This window comes from Hippopotamus amphibius, chromosome 9, assembly GCF_030028045.1.
Source record: "Hippopotamus amphibius kiboko isolate mHipAmp2 chromosome 9, mHipAmp2.hap2, whole genome shotgun sequence".
In the NCBI taxonomy this organism is placed as follows: Eukaryota; Metazoa; Chordata; class Mammalia; order Artiodactyla; family Hippopotamidae; genus Hippopotamus; species Hippopotamus amphibius.
In genome coordinates this window covers 26,572,736-26,591,854 of record NC_080194.1, presented here as the reverse complement: position 1 = coordinate 26,591,854, position 19,119 = coordinate 26,572,736, and the positions used below count along the sequence as shown (strand labels likewise).

General features: G+C 40.8%; 1 protein-coding gene across 1 annotated transcript; it reads right to left on the bottom strand.

The window, feature by feature from the left end:
• Positions 1-2,371: 2,371 nt before the first annotated feature.
• LOC130860639 (serum amyloid A protein-like) lies at positions 2,372-7,299 on the bottom strand. The gene is made up of 4 exons (XM_057749131.1): positions 7,228-7,299; positions 6,563-6,657; positions 3,823-3,961; positions 2,372-3,418 (listed from the first exon to the last, which is right to left on the bottom strand). Exons 2-4 carry the CDS (start codon positions 6,651-6,653, stop codon positions 3,256-3,258), a joined length of 393 nt encoding a protein of 130 aa, XP_057605114.1. The 5' UTR covers positions 6,654-6,657; positions 7,228-7,299; the 3' UTR covers positions 2,372-3,255.
• Between the last annotated feature and the right edge of the window lie 11,820 nt (positions 7,300-19,119).

Here is a 19,119-nt window from a genome sequence, read left to right as displayed (position 1 = left end):
CCGTGCGCCAGAGGGCCCGGCGCGGCTCTCGCCACAGCGCCCCCTGCTGCCCGGAGCCCTGCTGGCCTGAGAGCCCACCCAATATTCCCATTTAGGCTAGGGAGCCCGGATGTGTTGATCAGCCCCCACCGCACTACCCAGGACCCCAGCACGGTTGTATTCACAATCGCTGTCAGCCTCACTGGACCAGATAGTCCATCTTTCCAGGAGCTCTTAGCCTGATCGGAAAGGACGGGGGGCAGGGGCAGGGAATAGGACAATGACTCTGGTACAGATGTGAAGCTATCGGACCTCAGACCTCTGGTCACAGTTACCATTCTTAAAGACATCATTCTTCTCCCAGGTGTGGTCGGAATCCTGGGAAAGACGAAAGTCATCAGTAAGAATGTCAGTACTACAACTCCCTGTATTTTCAGTTTCTGCTTCTATTTAGTTTGATGGTACTCAACCTCAGACCCAATGCTTCCCCCACACTCCACAGCAAATATTTTAGTACACCACTGTAATGAAATGAAATTTATAGATGATATAACCTACCTCAACATGTAATTTCAATAATACCAATATGATTCCCTTACAGAAAGGAAAAATAAAATTAATTTAAAATAAAATGATATGTATTTTAGTGTTTTAAATGCTCAGGCACAACTGTACCAGAAGATATAATAAAGATCTCCGATTTTGGCACATACACATCAAATTACTGTGAGCCCCACATTTACAAATGCAGAGTGACACAGGTGTGGTTCTTCAGGGACCCGCTGCTAAAAATCATGAACAGATGATGGTAAAATTTCTAACAAAATAAAGTTCTGATTTACACAGCAATTGCACTTATGGAAATTTTTACAGTGTATTAAAACGGGACAAAAAATACTGTGTTAATGTATAAAGTACAACTGGATCCTAGGCTCAAATAATTATAAACATGTTTTCACCTTTTGTGCAGGGGCAGACCCAGGTTTTGTAAGGCCTGAATTATGCAATTTCGGAAGCCCCTTTTAGGGAAAACAGTACAAAGTTACAAATATTAAATTTGTTACAATAGGAAATATTTATTCAGAATGGGAAAAAAAGAAATCACAGCAAATCACCAATTTTAAGAAACCAACAAATACCTTAAAATGAAATCCAGAAAAATATTCAACTGTTTTCATTAGTAAGTGGCCTGACACACTTCTACAATTCTTTTTCTTTTTTTAATAGACTTTATTTTGGGAGCAGTTTTAGGTTCACAGCAGTGTTAAGCAGAAGGTTACAGAGATTTTCCCACAGAACCCTGCCCCCACCCATACATAGCCTCCACAGTTATCAACACTCCCCACCAGATACAATATGCAACATTTCATACAATTGATAAGCCTACACTGGTGCATCATTATTACCCAAAGTCCATAGTTTACATTACGGTTCACTCTTGGTGTTGTACATTCTATGGGTCTGGCAAGTTTAAAATGGCATATACGAGGGTGAGTCAAAAATTATCCACACTGTGGCTGTAGAATTTATTTTAATTAACTTTTAGAAAAGACAAATACATCATTTTTTGACATAACCTCCTTGCTTTTCAATACACTTTGTCCATCTGTCAACAAGCTTTCGTATTCCCTCATTAAAAAATGTTTTAGGCTGAGCTGTGAGACACAAATGCACTTGTCTTCACTGGTTCATCAGAAGTGAATTCGGCTCCTTCTTGATGGCTAACACTTGTGCAACCTTCCTTGAACTTCTCTATCCATTCATACACGCTTCTTCACGACAAAACACTTTCTCCATACTGCACACAAAGTCTTCAATAAATAACGGCACCAAGTACACCCTCAGACCACAAAAAACGAATCTCTGCACGCTGCTCTTCTTTCATGCAAATCACAAGTAGGGCCTCCATTTTTGCCACCAGTTACAAATGAACTGATGTAACACATTCACACCTGCACAGCAGTGACTGGGGAGATAGTAGCCTTGAAGAGAAGCACTGATAAGACAGTGTGGCCAACTAAAGTTTTAATATAACTGGAGTGTGGATAATTTTTGACTCACCTTCGTATCTACCATTATAGTATCATACAGAGTAATTAGTTTCACGGCACTAAAAATCCTCTGTGCTCTGCCTATTTCCAATCCTTTTTAAATATAGTTTTTGCTGAGGTTTCTTTGATCATCTTTTTATATGACAATGACCTTGTAAGATCATTTTCTATAACAAAAAAACAGGTAATTCTGTCTTTACTCCAGCATATTTGTTTAAATTTTTAAAAAATATTATTTGTAGTTTAGGAAACTGTTATTGGTAGCTGAAAGAAACTTTTAGCTTCACAACCTGTTATCGGTAATATTATGTAAAGTTTGGACTGCTTGTGTTTTTCTTTGATTTTCATGGTGTCAAATTTTCCTACCCTCGTGGAGAGGATGGAGGAGTATTTTCTACTCTGCAGAGGTGTTTGTACAAAAAAGCAATCATTTGCTTTTCTGAAGGGTTAAATTTGTCTATAGAACCATCTGGGACTTTTGTTTTCTCTGGGAGGGAGATTTGATCTTTTACAATAATTACAGAATAATCCAAGTTTTCATTTCTTTTTGAGTCAGTTTTTGTAAGTTGTATTTTTCTAAGAATTTGTTGATTTTTGTCAAGTTCTAAGCCTTTTCTTGGGGGGGGGGGGTGTCTAAGCTTTATTACCGAAGTTATTCATGGTATTCTTATTATCTTTTCCACAATTTGAAACAGGGAGTTAGGGACTGATAATTGGTCCATATAATGCTCCTTATATGGTTTATATAGCATGGTCCATGTTCTGGATATACGGCTGGCCCACCCTTCACATGGGTGGGTTCCACTCAGCAGATGTGGAGGGCCGACTATACTATGCTATTTTATATGAGGCACTTAGCATTTGCGGATTTTGGTATCTGCAGTGGTCCAGAAAGCAATCCCCAGCAGATACCAATGGATGACTCTGTAGATTTACCCCAAGTTATTACTATTGTATATTAGTGCATTGTCTCCTTTTTAAAAACAATAATGTTTATTGATCATCCCCATGGTATTAAATAGGCTCATCTTCCCAAGAAGATTGTCATATGCTTTTTCCAAATGCCAAGGACAAATTGGATTTCACAAGCATTTATTAAAGATTTTTATGTTTATGTTTATCAGCTATCAAGAACTACAGATACAGAATACAGTAACCTAGCTCGGCACTGTCTCTGCTCACTTGAGGCTCACAGCCCTGTCTGCTGAGCAGAGTGAGAGGCAGCTCAGTACTTGCTGGGCAGGCCGGCGGGTCTGAAGTGATTGGGGTCCTTGCCGCTCCGGCCCCATTCATTGGCAGCCTGGTCGGCCCTCGAGTCCTCCCGTCCGTGGCCACTGCTTCCAGGCTTGAACAAGTCTGTGACTCTCTGAACATTCTCTCTGGCATCGCTGGGATGGAGGAGGGCAGGTAGGGGGTGAATCCAGGGCTGAGAAGCAACAGCCCCACCCTCCCCATCTCTCCTCTTTCCAGGGGATCAGTGACTCTGAGAGGAGCCAGGAAAGAGGGGCTAAAAGCCTGAGGCTGCCTGGGCACAGCCCACCTCAGCCCTGCGGGTCCCCTTATGCTGGGTGAACAGCACCCGTCGGGGGAGGCTTGGGAATCATCTGTCCCTCCAGCCTTGTTCTGCTCTTCAGCCACTCAGACCTCCATGCTGGGCACAGAGGGGGGAGGGTGGATAAGAGGAGGAGGGGCCACAGCCGGACAGGAAAGTTCTCCAGGGCTTGGCCCCTCCAGGCTCTCCAAGGCAGCCAAGCTCTCACACTCATCCCTGCATCCCCAGGGCCCCTGGTACCTGATCACTTTAGCAGCCCAGGCGCCCCCAGGGCCCCTTCGGGCAGCGTCATAGTTGCCCCGGGCATGGAAATACTTGTCTGAATTTTTGTAGTTGGCTTCTCTCATGTCAGAGTAGGCTCTCCACATGTCTTTAGCCCCTGGGAGGAAAAGAATATGATGAGATGAATGTGATCACATCTTGACAAAACAGAGGAAAAACATTTCCTCCCACTGATTCCAGATTTCAGCCTTTGAGTAAGCCCTTGGAGATTATTTTATTGCCTTGAAATAAATATTCCTTTACTTCTCACTTCCCTGGGTTAATGTTATGAGAATCATACTTGGTGCAAGTTTTATTCTGTTAATCCATGCTAGGTCTGTTGGTACTTTGTTTTTGGTTGTGTGATATGTGTGAAGAAGAGGTTGGATGCTCTTTAAGAGATGTTTGGTTGTACCATGTACCTCTACCTGGAAAAATACAGGAAACGCTCTCACCAGAGCTTGAGAACAAAGGCGATCCTGAGGGAGGCTGTGGACATAGGCTGCTCCCAACCTAGTCAAGGGGAGAAATGCATCCCTGTGGACAAAGCAAGGACAACTCGGTCCTGAGTACCTCTGAATGTCCAGGGCATATTTGACAGCTAGGCAACTGTCAGAATTCTATCAGCAGGTGATAAAGGTGAGTTCTAAGAGAGATTTGAAGAAACAGTGTAATCAGATGCAGAAAAAGGGCAACTGACCCACCAGCTCTAAAGTTCATTGTCCTCGCCAATAAAATGGAACAGTACTGCCTCCCTCACAGTGGTTACGCAGAAGGACTGAGGAAATACAGGTTTAAGGTCTAGAACACTGTGGGTGCTCAGTGCACTCTCACCTCTCTGGTCCCTAGGAAGAGTGGGACAAAAAAAAAAAGAGTGAACTAAGATGAGGAGCAGGGAGTTATGGACAGAAGGACTCGGATAAGCTAGAACTAAATGGCAAAGTTTAAAAAAAAACATCAGGACAAAGAGAAAAATCTAATGTAGAGTTACAATCATGGTTTATATAATGACTCTATGAGATAACTTATCTTCATATTATATATTTGTCACGTCTGGGATTTGGAAAGATACTTTTGTTGAGAGTTATGACATTCCTACTTTAATTATTCCCACTGAGTTACTGATTTAAATAGATCCTTGGAGAGCAAAATGCCTGGCATATCTTGTCACCTAAGGGCAGCAAAACCAGAGGTACTGTGCACACTTCAGTGTGCATAAAAATCAACAGGGGTGCTTGGTAAAGGCCAGATCTACAGTTTCAGCCCCAGGGATTGTGATTCGGGGTGGGGGGTGGGGTGGACCCAGGCACCTGCATTCCACAAAGCACCCCAGATCATGGGTGATGCTCACACAAGTGGCCCTAGAACAACCCTTGAAAAACATTGACTTAAGAGATGAAAAAAATATTTTTATCTGGGTCTGTGAGAATTTAGATAGAATTAACAGCAAACTCTTAAAACAATTTAAAAACTATTACATAAAAAAAAAAGCACAAAATTATTTTGTGAAATAAACAAATTTTTGTCACTTTACTCTGGCTAGTGAGGTATGTATCTCTTGCTATTGGTTTCCGGCCAGGTCTCAGCCTCAGTAGAACCATCACTGAGGTAACTCATTGTACCACTTATGGTGGGGAGAGGAGCTCTATCAAGTTGCCTTCCAAAGGCACCACATCCCCATTTGCCATTTGCTCAGATACAGAGCAGCCGTGTTCACAAATCCCTCACTCTCCCACGTGTACTCTTGTCTGGGAGACAGTGTAAGTACCACAGTTAATAGCAGCGTCTGGGGAGCTCAGTGTCCTGGGATAAATCCTGCTCTGCTGCAGGACTTTGTTAGGTGTCTTAATCTCTTGATGCCTCAGCTTCTCTGTTAAGAGATAATAGTACCTACATTGCAGGGCTAAAGGATTAAAACTTAGGGTGAAAGCAAGTTCACTCACACATGCAAGGCTCTTAGAACAGTGCCTACCAGGTATTAAAAGCTCAGTTATTGGGACTTCCCTGATGGCACAGAGGGTAAGAATCTACCTGCCAATGCAGGGGACATGGGTTCGAGCCCTGGTCCGGGAAGATCCCACATACCGTGGAGCGACTAAACCCACACGCCACAACTACTGAGCATGTGCTTTAGAGCCGGGGAGCCACAACTACTGAGCCCACGTGCCACAACTACTGAAGCCTGCACGCCTAGAGCCTGTGCTCCCCAACAAAGAGTAGCCCGGCTCTCTGCAGCTAGAGAAAGCCCGCACGCAGTAATGAAGACCCAACGCAGCCAATAAATAATAAATAAATTAATTAATGTTTTTAAAAAGCTCAGTTATTTTAGCTATAATTATTAAGTGGTTGGAGAGCGAGAACACTCCCCGCCCATTTAATGCACCCACTTCTTGGTGCTTGAGACTTGGGAATGAGCCGTCCCTGGGTGTCCACAAGGGGGCAGCAGAGCCATACTTGTCTTTAGGGAACATGCTCCCCTGAGCCCAGATCCCTTCCTCACTGCTGCTGAAGTTGGGGCCCAACTCTATGTGACCTCTGGCTTGGAGATCCCCACAGGAGGGTGCAACGCTGGCCAGAAAAGCCTGGGGAAGTGCTCCCGTGAAAACCAAGCTCCCTTTCTGCCCTCTTGTGGTCTTGGCCCTGTGGGGATGTGGCCTCTGCAGAGGTGAATCCTGGGAGCAGCAAAGGCAGCCTCCCCCGACCCATCTTTGGTCCTTACCTTGACCAGCTTCCCTGAGGAATGTTCCCCATCCCTGGCTGCTGACGCCCAGGATCAGGAAGCAGAAAATGATGCCTGTAGAAAGCTTCATCCTGCTGCAGAGAGATGAGCAGACACAACTAAGGATGACAGCTCTGGGGTTTTGTTTTTATTTTTTTGTTTGTTTTGTCATGTTGCTACACATTTGCAGTCCAAAAATAAATCCGACTGAATTTTATCTTGATAGATGATAGATAGATAGAATTACAGAGTATCCGGTTCTCATTTCCGAGCATCTCACTGGAATCCCAATGATTTCCTGTATGAAGGATTGCAATGGGCTTTTAGTGTACGCCACCTTCCAGTCCAGTCATCACCTATCAGCCCCGAAACCCAACTGCACAGCACGTTTCCGAAAGGCATTAGGAGTTGGTGCACTGTACCTCTCTGTCATAGGACATGAGGTACACAAAGCACAAGTATTTGCAGACGACCTGCTCCACGCATCACTGACTTCACACAGAAGAAGCATATGAAACCCCTACCCGCAAAGTATTCACAGCTGGTGAAGTCTTGTCAGAATAGTAGGTTCAGGAAGGAAGCAGAGAGCTGGGCTACAGCACAAGAATGCTGGTGAAGAGAGAGTCTCCAAAGAGGAAAAGTATTGTAAAGTTCTAGCATCTCACCTTTGGCTGTGCCTTTCTGCTGAGGCTCCCAGTGAAGCTGAGCTGCCTGTGCTGCCTGCCTGGGAGACCAGACTTGTGCTTTATATACTGACACTCGGCTAGTGCAGCAAATGAGGAGACAGGTTTGAACTAAGAAAAAAAAAAGAATGAAAGGAAAAAAAGAAATCTGGGAAATCCCTCTGCCCAGAACACAGCATCCAAAACAGCATTCCTCATGTACGTCCAACTTTCCTAGTTTGTGCAATCTGGCAGCTTTCAAGGGTGTAGAAATTTGGGTGTTTTCTGTCTGTTTCCAGTCACTCCTGGTGGCGAAAAGTGTTTTTCCCACACAATAATGTACTGACATTTACTGTGATGAGTAATCCTATTAGAGAAAGAGAGCTGACTTCTTAAAGAATGTGAGAATACAGGGCAAAAGGAAGAGCAGAACGGGCCCATTGCAAGGGACAGCTCAGGAGGAAGCTGGGACCCCAGGGTACAGGAATTAGAAAGGAAAGAGATAGATACCCAGGAAAATCAAACTTCTGGTACCCACATAGGGTGACCTCAGCACTGGTAAAGGGAGTCCTCCACTTGACAGTATTTATATTTGGATGTCACCGTAATCCAGAAATGTTGACGTATAGTGCAGAAATTTTCTACAATGTTGTGTTAGAAATGACACATATAAAAATGATCAGGAAATGGCCAACTGCTGTTAAATGACCCGAATATAGGACTTCAGAAGGATGTGAAGAAAGCTGAATTTTAGCCCCAGAATGCTGGGAGGGTACGATGAACAGGGAACAGCTGTTTCAGCCTGACTCTGCTTTACTCTGTGAGCTGGCTGAGACTGTCTTGGGAAGAAACTGTGTGCAGGTGCTCTCAGGAGGATGGAGGTCATGGCCCACTCACCTGCCCCAGCGTTGCCCCTTCATCCAGCAAGGAAACGTTAAAAGGCATTGGATTTCCCTATAGAATCAAGGATGATGCATGTGTAATATGGCAGAGAGAGTGGGGGATCCAGAGGACATCAGAACTGATCCTTCTGATAATGGAAGCCTGGCTAGAGCCTGAGGACAGCAGCAGGGCAAGTAAGGCCCAGCCCAGGGAGCACCACCTCAGGATTTTCACCTGGAGAGTTTACAGGAGGAAAGGAATGTGAGCCGTGCATTGGAGACACAGGGAAGTGATCTCCAAGACACAAGGAAGCAAATCATAGAGACTTGAGAGCTGAGATGTTGGAAGATGGTAAATCACAGTCAGGAAGGACGTGGACCTGTGCTCAACTAGTCACCCCAAGAAGAATGAGGAAGAAGAACTTCCCATTTGTTATAAGACTTGGAGAAATATGAATAGGACATTAGAAAGAAGAGCCCTGGCCCAGGAGGAAGCAAATCATGTGAGGATTACACTGGTGTCTGGGAGCCATTGCCTTAGGTTAGAGCTTGTTGAAATCAGGATGGTGCCTTCTTTGGGGTCTGGGTCATATTTGTTTCTTGTAGGTGTAATGAGGTTACCATGTAGGGCAGATAACTGTCCAAAGGATTTCTCTGTCCCTTTGGTTCTTATCCAGGACAAAGCTAAGCAACATCCAAATATTCCCAACACAATTTACATTCCTTGGGAAAGGTGGGGATCCCTGTGGTCCGGGTGGTCCAGGTGCCTGGGCTGGCTTGGCTGACTTGGTCCCACGAGTCCGCATGGTGGGGAGAAGGGGCCGTCATTCACCATCCACAGCCACTGGCCCCGGGCGTGCGTGTGGGGCTTCTCCACAGCGGAGGGCTGTGATGTCCACACCCCTTCTCCTACTTTCCTCGGGGCAGAAACCATGGGCCAGTGATCACATCCTGTTACAATTCTTTTATTCTCTTTGGAGTCATTTGATGCTAGAAATCCATTCCCCACTTTCTCGTGACATTCCAATCATTTTCTTCTTTGATAGAATCATTAGGGAGAAAGCAAGTACAATTTCTAGACACCAAGTCACGCTTTGCAAGTTCTCTTCCTTTGTTACTTAAGGTACTCTGTCTTCCTGGAAGGGACACATAGCTCCTTGCAGGGCCATGCTTAGAGCAATAGACAACAGTGACAGTCACCTATTTTCACTTTTTCCTCCTGCCCAAGAAAGCCATCCTGTCATGGCTATATCAGAATCTTTAGGCCTTAAAGGGATTTCCCAAGACCCTCCCATGAGTCGATGTATCCTGGTTTGCAGAGACAGTCTCTGTCGGTGCCTATTGTCTCAGGTTAATTATTAATAGTGAGTGACAATTAGCAAATAGTTTTACTTTTAAAAGTGACCTGGTTTACATAATAGATTGGATGGTTCCCCTACTGTAAAAGCCATGTGTGACAAGGCTATTGAGAGGCCTAAGAGACTTCCATTTTTTCTGTTACAATTAATATAAGTGGAAGAGAAGAACACCAAGGCTATGAAGAATCAGGAAACCAACCAACCAAACAAATAAAAAAGCCCCACAGGGTACCATGACCACAAATAGCATTTGAGCTCTAAGTCCCAGACTCAAAGGGACAGCAGGAAAAAACTCAAGAGCAATTCCATGAATATAAAGTGAAGAAAGTAATGATACCTGCCTCACAGAGTTGTTTTCAGGATTAAATGACTAATGTTGAGAAGGGCTTGGATCAGTTCTGGGCACATGTAAAGCACCTAATACAATTTAACTCTTTTGCCTTAACCAAGAAAATTTGTAATAATTTATACTTTGCAGAAGACCGAAAGAGGAATTAATATATTTTTGCCAAGGCCACACATTATTAACACATTAATAAGTAAGATTACTAATCAGAAATACAGTTTTAAAGATCAAGGTTTAATTTTATAGGATATATCAACATTTTTGAAAGTTTGAGTGCCTTTCAAGATTCCTTTGTTAGAAATAACTGTTGCAAGGATTTTTTTTTTTAATATTTATTTATTTATTGGCTGAGTTGGGTCTTTGTTGCTGCGCATGGGCTTTCTCTAGTTGCGCTGAGCAGGGGCTACTCTTTGTTGAGGTGTGTGGGCTTCTCATTGCAGTGGCTTCTCTTGTTGCAGAGCATGGGCTTTAGGCACACTGGTTTCAGTAGTTGTGGCACATGGGCTAAATAGTTGTGGCTAGTGGGCTCTAGAGCACAGGTTCAGTGGTTATGGTGCATAAGCTTAGTTGCTCCGCGGCATGTGGGGTCTTTCTGGACCAGGGCTTGAACCCATGTCCCCTGCATTGGCAGGCAGATTCTTAACCACTGTGCCACCAGGGAAGCCACAAGGATAGCTTCTGATGCAGAAAACCATCTGTATTTGTTGAAGCTGCAAGAGTTGAGAGGATATTGGATAGTCTCTCCTTACCTTGGCAGGACTTCTTTCACTAGCAGTTGGGAGGACGTGTAGTTTTTCTAAGGCTGAGCCCTAGAATTCCACTACAAAGCACTGAGAGAAAGAGAGGCAGGCTTGGGAAGTTCAAAACTTACCAAAAGAAAAAGGAAGGGCCAAAGTAGGATAATGAACTTGGAATATTGAGTATATAATCTTTTATATCTAAAGTCTCCCATTTTGTTATGGTTAATACTTTATCTGAATTTCCATCTGTATGAGTTCCTTTTTCTTTTACTCTTCAAATTTGTCTGCCCACTTTGAACTACCTGTTTAGTGTCCAGGTGAGAACATTTGTGAGCATCCTTTACGGCTACAATTCATGCACTATTTAAAATATTACTGGTTTGAAAAATAATTGTTATATTCAGCATCATTACAATAATTTTTTTAAAAAATTGAAGTGCTCATGGATTGGAAGAATTAGTATTGTTAAAATGTCCATACTACCCAAAGCGATCTACTGAATCAGTGCAATCCCTATCAAAATTCCAACACCATTTTTCACAAAAATAGAATAAACAATCCTAAAATTCATCTGAAACCACAAAAGACCCCAAATAGCCAAAGCAATGTTGAGAATAAATAACAAAGTTGAAAGCATCACACATCTTCATTTCAAACTATACAGCAAAGCTATAGTAATCAAAATTGTATGGTGTTGACCTTAAAAACAGACACATAGATCAATGGACCAGAATAAAGAGCCCAGATATAAACCTATGCACATATGGTCAACTAATTTATGACAAAGGAGCTAAGAATATATAATGGGGAAAGGATAAATGGTGTTTGAAAACTGGGGAGATATGCTTCCAAAAAAATGAAACTGGATCACTATCTTACACCATTAACTTAACTTGACTCGAATGGATTAAAGACATGAATGCAAGACCTGAAGCCATAAAACTCCTGGAAAAAAAAAAACATAGGTTGTAAACTCCTTGACATCGGTCTTGGAAAGACTTTTTGGATTTAATGCCAAAAGCAGAGGCAACAAAAGCAAAAATAAACAAGTCGGATTACATCAAACTAAAAAGCTTCTGCACAGCAAAGGAAACCATCCACAAAATGAAAAGGTAACTACCAAATGAGAGGAAATATTTGCAAATCATCTAATAAGGGATTAATAGCCAAAATATATAAAGAACTCATTCAATTCAATAGCAAAAAAAAAAAAAAAAACTGACTTAAAAATGGGCAGAGGATCTGACTAGACATTTCTTCCAAGGAAGACATATAAATGGCCAACAGACGCATGTGAAGGTGCTCAACGTCACTAATCATCAGGGAAATACATATGAAAACTACAATGAGATATCATCTCCCACATGTTAGAATGGCTCTTATAAAGAAGACAAGAAATGGCAAGTGTTGGCAAGATGTGGAGAAAAGGGAACCTTTGGGCAATGTTGCTGGGAAGGTAAATTCCATACTGCTTTCCATAGTGCAGCCACTATGGAAAACAGTATGGAAGCTCTTTAAAAAATTAAAAATAGAACTACCTATAATATTAGTTCTAAATAGAACTAAATGATCTAGCAATTCCAATTCTGGGTATTTACCTGAAGGAAATGAAAACACTAACTTAAAAATATATATGCAACCTCATGTTCATTGCAGCACTATTTACAATAGTCAAGACATGGAATCAACCTAAGTGTCCCTTGATGGATGAATGGGTAAAGAAAATGTTATTTATAAACAACATACATATATATGTGTGTGTGTATATACACACACACATATACACACAGAGGAATATTATTCAGCCATAAAAAAGAAGGAAATCTTGCCATTTGCAACAACATGGATGGAGCTTAAGGGCATTTTGCTAAGTAAAATAAGTCAGGCAGAAAAAGACAAATGCCACATGATCTCACTCATATGTTGAATCTAAAAAAAATTAAAAGCTGAATTCATAGATACAGAGAACAGATAAATGGTTGCCAGAGGCAGGGAGTGGGAAATGAGTGAAAGGAATGAAGGGGGTCGAAAACTTCCAGTTATAAAATAATTAAATCCTGGGGATGTAATGTACAGCATGGTGACTATAGTTAATAATACTGTTTTGTATATTTGAAAGTTGCTAAGAGAATAAATTTTAAAAGTTCTCATCACAAGAAGAAAAATTGTAACTGTGTAGTGATGGATGTTATCTATACTTCTTGTGGTGATCATTTCACAATACAGTCATCCCACAGTATCTACAGAAGATCGGTTCTAAGACCCTTGTGGATACCGAAATCCTCAGATGCTCAAATCCCTTATATAAAATGGCGCAGTATTTGCACATAACCTAAGCATTTCCTCCCATATGCTTTAAATCATCTCTAGTTTACTTATAATACCTAATACAATGTAAGTGCTATGTAAATAGTTGCCAGAGCACAACAAATTCAAGTTTTGCATTTTGGAACTTTCTGAAAATTTTGTTTTTCAAATATAGAACCAAGTTTGGTTGAGTCTTCGGATATGGAACTCTTGGATATGGAGGGCTGACCCTATATACAAATATCGAATCATTATGTTGTACACATGAAACTAATATAATGTTCTATGTCTATTATATCCCAGCAATAATTAATTGAATATGTTACCTTACAGGGCATAGAAAGAACTTGGCGCCATGGACGCTTTCTTTCTCCACCTAATGAAACTACACATCATCCAACAACTTCAACTTGATGAATATTGACGTATTGAAGAGTACCCTGCTCCTTCAGGTCAAATCATGGCACAGAAAGGGCACCATTTGACTAGTCTCAGCTGTGTCAGACAACACACACACCAACCAAAAAATCAACAAATTATTTGGAAGTTACTAGAATGATTTAAGAAATAGTGTGTGCTATGACCATATCTTTTGTTGAGCAGTTTTAGAAATTATGTAATTTTGTTTATATGAAGGATTCGTGCCAGAATAAACTTAATGTATTAATTTATATTACTTTACCAGCTAAAACTTTTAAAGTATCCTCCCTCTGGAAGTCCCCCAAGCAACCCAGGAAATAGGATATTACAAACACCGCAGAAGCCCCTTGTGTCCCTCTCTCTGCTGCGTGCTTCTCCTTGCCCTTTCCCCAAAGGTAACCGCCATCCTAAACTTTGCGTTATCATTCCCCTGCTTTTTTAAAATTGTTTTTTATCACATATGTGTATCCATAACAATATATATCACATATGTGTATCCATAAACAATATATATTTAAGATTTTGCCAGTTTTTGAATTTTCTGTAAATAGATTTATATTATATGGGTTCACTAGTCATTTGCTTATTTTGGTCACAATATGTTCTTTAGATACAGGCATGTTGATGACCATCACAGTAGTTCATGCTGAGTACTACTGCCAAACGTGAATATATCACAGCTTATTTCAACACCTGGGTTTTTTTCTGCTGTGCTGTTACACTGTTGCTTCAGGCAATCTTGTGTACATACTCTGGTACAAGAGTTCAAATGGTACAGGCCTAGAAGTGAAATAGAATATGACTATGTCAAACTTTAGCTGATAATACCAAATTGTCTTTCCCAAGTGGTTGTATATATATACATATATATTTACATAGTTATATATTTTATATATTTATACTCCCACAAGTAGTAGATACATGGGCCCCTTGCTCCACATTCTAGACCATATTTGTTTTTTATGCCAAGTTGGCGAGTGAGAAATAGTACCACATTGCAGTTTAAATTTGTGTTTTTCTGATTAACAGTGTGATTTCCCCATTTTTTTACACTGATGAGCCATTTGTGCTTCCTCTTCTGTGAAATTTATATTCATTTCTTTTTCCTTTTTTACTGATTAGTAGGAGTTCTTTATATACTTCATACAAAGCCTTTTTGATTATGCTTGCTGCAAATATTTCCCCCCAGTTTGTGGCCTATATTTTCATCTGTTTTTCAGTCATTTTTATGGGAGTAATGTATTTGGTTTTATATTTAACAAACATGATTCAACAAAATTATAATGTACAGCTATGCACTCATTCTTTTAAAATGCTTTATTATTTCCCTTTATTTATCAACTTTTAGGGTAATATGTTGTAATCCTAGCAACTGCAAAGTTGTCTAATGAATTTTACTTTTTTAAAAAGTTTCTTTATGGTGTCGTTTGATGAACGCTAATGCTTACCTTTGTTGCAGCTTTTTTTCAATTAGGAACCATGTTTTAAAGTGGAAAATTGTCTTATCCATTCCTCTGACAACCAACTTCTATAACTTACTAATATATTTACTCAAGGTACAGAACATATATAACCTATGATGTAGCTATCTTTGCAAGCACCGTGGGAGGTAGACTTTCATTTTTCTCTCAAGTTAGAGGATTTTCTTAAAAAGCCAGTGCTTTTGAAAAGAGTTTGTTTTGCTTCCTATTTTCACCTGGGAAATCTTTGAAACTTTCAACTTAGATTCAAAGGTACAGCTGGTAGTCTCTACCCTTCGGAAGTAGATTGCTCAGTGGTATGCTGAAATGAGCTCATACTAGCTCAAGAGAGCTGACTGTTAAATTTTCAGGGATTTTGTGACCCAACTGTTAAGTCTTGGTCATCTGAAATTAGCCTTGGTGGGAGTATTTACACCATGGAAACTGACAAACACTTGTTAGGGTTTTTTGTTTGGTTTGGTTTGGTTTTTCTTCCAGAGAGCCACCTCTTAACTCCTAGCACGTGCCTCAGACTATTTCTAATTCCAAGTTCCACAAATCCTTTCCTTTGTCCTTCTAGGCACTGACAAACCAATCCTTGAGGCAAGGGCAGCTTCTGCAAATATACAACTTCAGCACCAGAAAGTCTGGATTCCCCATTCCCTATCCTTCAATTCACTCAAGGAGATTAAAAGAGAATATTACATCCAAACAACTTAAGAAATATTAAGTTCTTGTGTACACTCTTGATAACACGGCTGCATTTTCTCCCCAAGAAAGCAAGCATTGGGGCAAATGCATACATCAGAAAAGGAAACTTTTTTTATATACAGCTGTTCCAGCTTCCTGAGACCAGGACCTACACCTATATGTTTACCTGGTACAGGGCAGCAGCTCCCTAATACTGAGGCGAGGTGGGCTGCTAGGAGGTGGGTGGTTTCTGCTCTGGGGGTCTCCTCACTCTGCCCATGCTCCAAGAGTGCGGGAAAACACCCTCCACTGGACTGCAAGTGTCATAAAGGAATTACCGACTTCCTAGAATCACACACGTCTAATAGAAGTCACTATCAAACCTAGAAACAACCATTTAAAAGAACAGATCTACCACGTTTCTCCTCTCAGTCAGCTGCTTGATGGCTCACAGGTAAGACTGAACCTGCATTCTTCTGGCAGAAGCTACAAGACAGCAATCATCAACAACAATGACTGGACCTCCTTGGCGGTCCAGTGGTTAAGATTCCAGGTTTCCAGTGCAGGGGAATGTGGGTTTGATCCTTGGTTGGGGAACTGGGATCTCACATGCCTCATGGCGCAGCCAAAAAACAACAACAGCAACAATGACTACAACACAACCAAACCCAATAATTATCCCACCTTTCAATGACTATAACATTTCTCAGAGTAAAAGCTCTTCAGCAGCATTATTCTGAGCTGGTTAGAACCAGTTCACAAAGACAGAGATTCCCTATATAGACCCAAATGAGATTAATCTGAGTACCCCAATCCGTGTTCAAATTTGAGCCTAACACAGAGTCACTCTTCTCAGATCTCCATATAATAACTAAACGGTGACATGCCATTTGTTAATTTAGATGAACTAACACCCTCAAAGTTATTTGTTTAAGTAAACATCCTTTTGATGCAAAGAGACATAGACATCTTTAGGAAGTCAAATAAATATTAGATAACATGAAGTGGTTGTCAAAGATCTCTCCTCCCCAGTACCCCCCACTAAGGCCAGATGGGTTTTCAGAAGTCTGCTAAAATCTCAGGTGACAGTTAATTCTATGTTACACAGGTTGTTGTAGAAAACAGATAAAGAATGAAGTTGCACAGCTCATTTTAAAGAAGCTAGAGTAACTTGATTCTAAAACAAGAGATGGGCAATACAAGAAAAGAAAACAATAGTTCCATTCCACTTCCAAAGGTGCAAAAATTCAAGACACAGCATAATGTGGCCAAACCAATACAAATATTAAAAATGTCTTGGGGTTGAGTGTGGTTTATTCTTGGAATGCCAACATTACAGAATTAATGTAACACCACAATGATAGCCTAAAGGAGAAAATAATATTATCATGGTTGATTTTTAAAAAGCATTTGATAAGGCTGAAGTCATGTTTATGGTTTCTTTTTAAAAATTCTTTAGAAAACTATATATCAGTGTGAAATTTCTTAATTGTATAAGGTTATTTGGCAAAAAGCTACAGCACATATTTTGTTTAATGGAAAAACCTTTAATTCATTGAAATTGAGGATCTGGAATGAAAAAAGTAATGCTACTATCACCACTGTTGTGTCACACAGTTCTGGAAGCCCGGGCCAATGCCATAGAAAAGTTTTGAAAATAAGGGATATAAGGACTGGAAAGGCAGAGATAAAACTGTCATTATTTGCAGTTAGTACAATCTTCAAGCTCAAAAAACCCACAAAATCAACAAACTACTAGAATTAGTAAGGAAATTTAATAAGGTTGCCCAATACTTAATCCAAAAACCAAGAGCATTTCTCCATAGCAGAAATAACCAAATGGAAAATATGGCTAATAATAATAAACCATTCATGGTAACAACATAACTATAAAATTCCAAAGGATAAGTTTTACCAGGCATACAGAGCATCACAGTAGAGAAGATTTCAAACCTCAAATAAACACCTTAAAAGATGATTTGCATAAATGCAGAGAAGTTCCTGGCTCACTGATGGGATGACAATGTTATAAAGATGTTGATTTTACCCCAAATTAATCCACAAATTTAATGCAATTCTAATGAAAATTCCAGTTGAATTTTCTTGAAACTGAAGAAAATTACTCTAAAATTCATATCAAGAAATAAAGGTTCATGCATACAAAAGTCAATCTTAAAAAAGGAGACTATTAAGAAGAGGCAGTTACCATATGGTGTTAAGACATACAGAAAAGTACAGTAAAAACAAAACAAAACAGAACAGTAGTATTTGCCCAACAAAAAAACACATTGACCAATGGGACAGAATAGAGAATGCAGAGCTAGGGTCACATATATAGTATGCTAATATACGATCAAGAGACATCACAAATCATTGAAGACAGGATGGATTACTTAATAGTTTTGGAAAGAGAAAAATAAAACTGGATCCTTACCTAATACACATACAAATGTTGACTCTAGATGTATTAAACATCTAAATGAAGGTAAAACTATAAAGTTAACAGAAAAGAATATCAAAGAATATACTCGTGATCTACAGATGGGGAAAAAATTCTTAAACAAAATTTCAAAAGCACAAAATGTAAGGCATAAAATGGTGACTTTCACTGCATGAAAACAAAGAGTTTATCTTCAGATACAGTCAGTGGCAAAGCTGAAATTCAGATCCAGTCTGTGAGGACTGAGCGTTTGGATTCCTAGCCATAGGTTACAGAGTTGACAACCTGAACTTGGCAGCTGTTATAGCACATAAACAAATAAAATGTGTGATATAATTTAATTCAATTCTCTTAAATACTGATTAGCTTAATAATACCTGAGAGCACTGATCTTGGCTCCATTTCAGATTCCCATGGCGCAGCACAGTTCCTGCTACATACTGGGGGGATCACTAAATGGGTGTTGAATAGTAAATAGAAGGGTGAACGAGTTCTGCAGGCCTCTTGCCTGGAAGGGTAAATTGAGGTTTTTAGAGACTCTGTGTTACACTATTTTGGCCAGTCCCAAGTCCACCCTGAAGAGAGTACAGGAAGATCTCAGTGCACTGGCTCCCTCCCAGGTCAGTTGGTTCAGGAAGTAGGCACGCTGGCCAGCCTGAGTTCTTGTCCAATTGCCCAACTCTTTCAGGAAACATATGAGTGGGTCATTGATGGGAGATTTTGCAAACATGTTTTAAACAGAGTGACTTGAGAGAACTCTATATGTAATAAATGTGTGTGGAAACTGAACACACTGTTCTCAGAGAGGACATGGGTCTCCTTTCCCATACTTACAGATTTCAAAAAGCAAACCTGGGAAATTAGAGAATTGTGAAAGGGCTCCCTTTGTACCAGAGAGTAAAAAACAGGCTGTTGAGTGATGCTTCTTTTCCATCACCCACCGCTGAGGACATAGTGGCTCCAAGTACCGCATGTCCTAGAGAGGGCATCCAGGAAGCAGGGCCAGCCCTTGTGAGCTCCCAAGGCTGACGACGAGGCAGCAGTGCTGGCCTCTGCAATCAACCCCTCCCCATCCCATTCCACCTCTGGTCCATGCAGGAGATGCCTGGGAGAGGGAGTGGGGACACAGCAGTGCTGTCAGTCTCATGGGGAGTGCAGTATTTGTGGAGAGAGGTGATTTCCTCAAATGGGATCAGGGTGCCAAGAAAAACGAAACATGCCCGTTCAGTTCTCAGCTGGGTGCATGCTCAGCT

Coding starts and splice junctions, on each gene's coding strand:
- LOC130860639 (XM_057749131.1), bottom strand. CDS start 6,653: ATGAAGCTTTCTACAGGCATCATTTTCTGCTTCCTGATCCTGGGCGTC. Junction 3,962..6,562: donor CCTCAGGGAAGCTGGTCAAG/GTAAGGACCAAA, acceptor TTTTCCTCCCAG/GGGCTAAAGACATGTGGAGA. Junction 3,419..3,822: donor TGGGCTGCTAAAGTGATCAG/GTACCAGGGGCC, acceptor CCTCCATCCCAG/CGATGCCAGAGAGAATGTTC.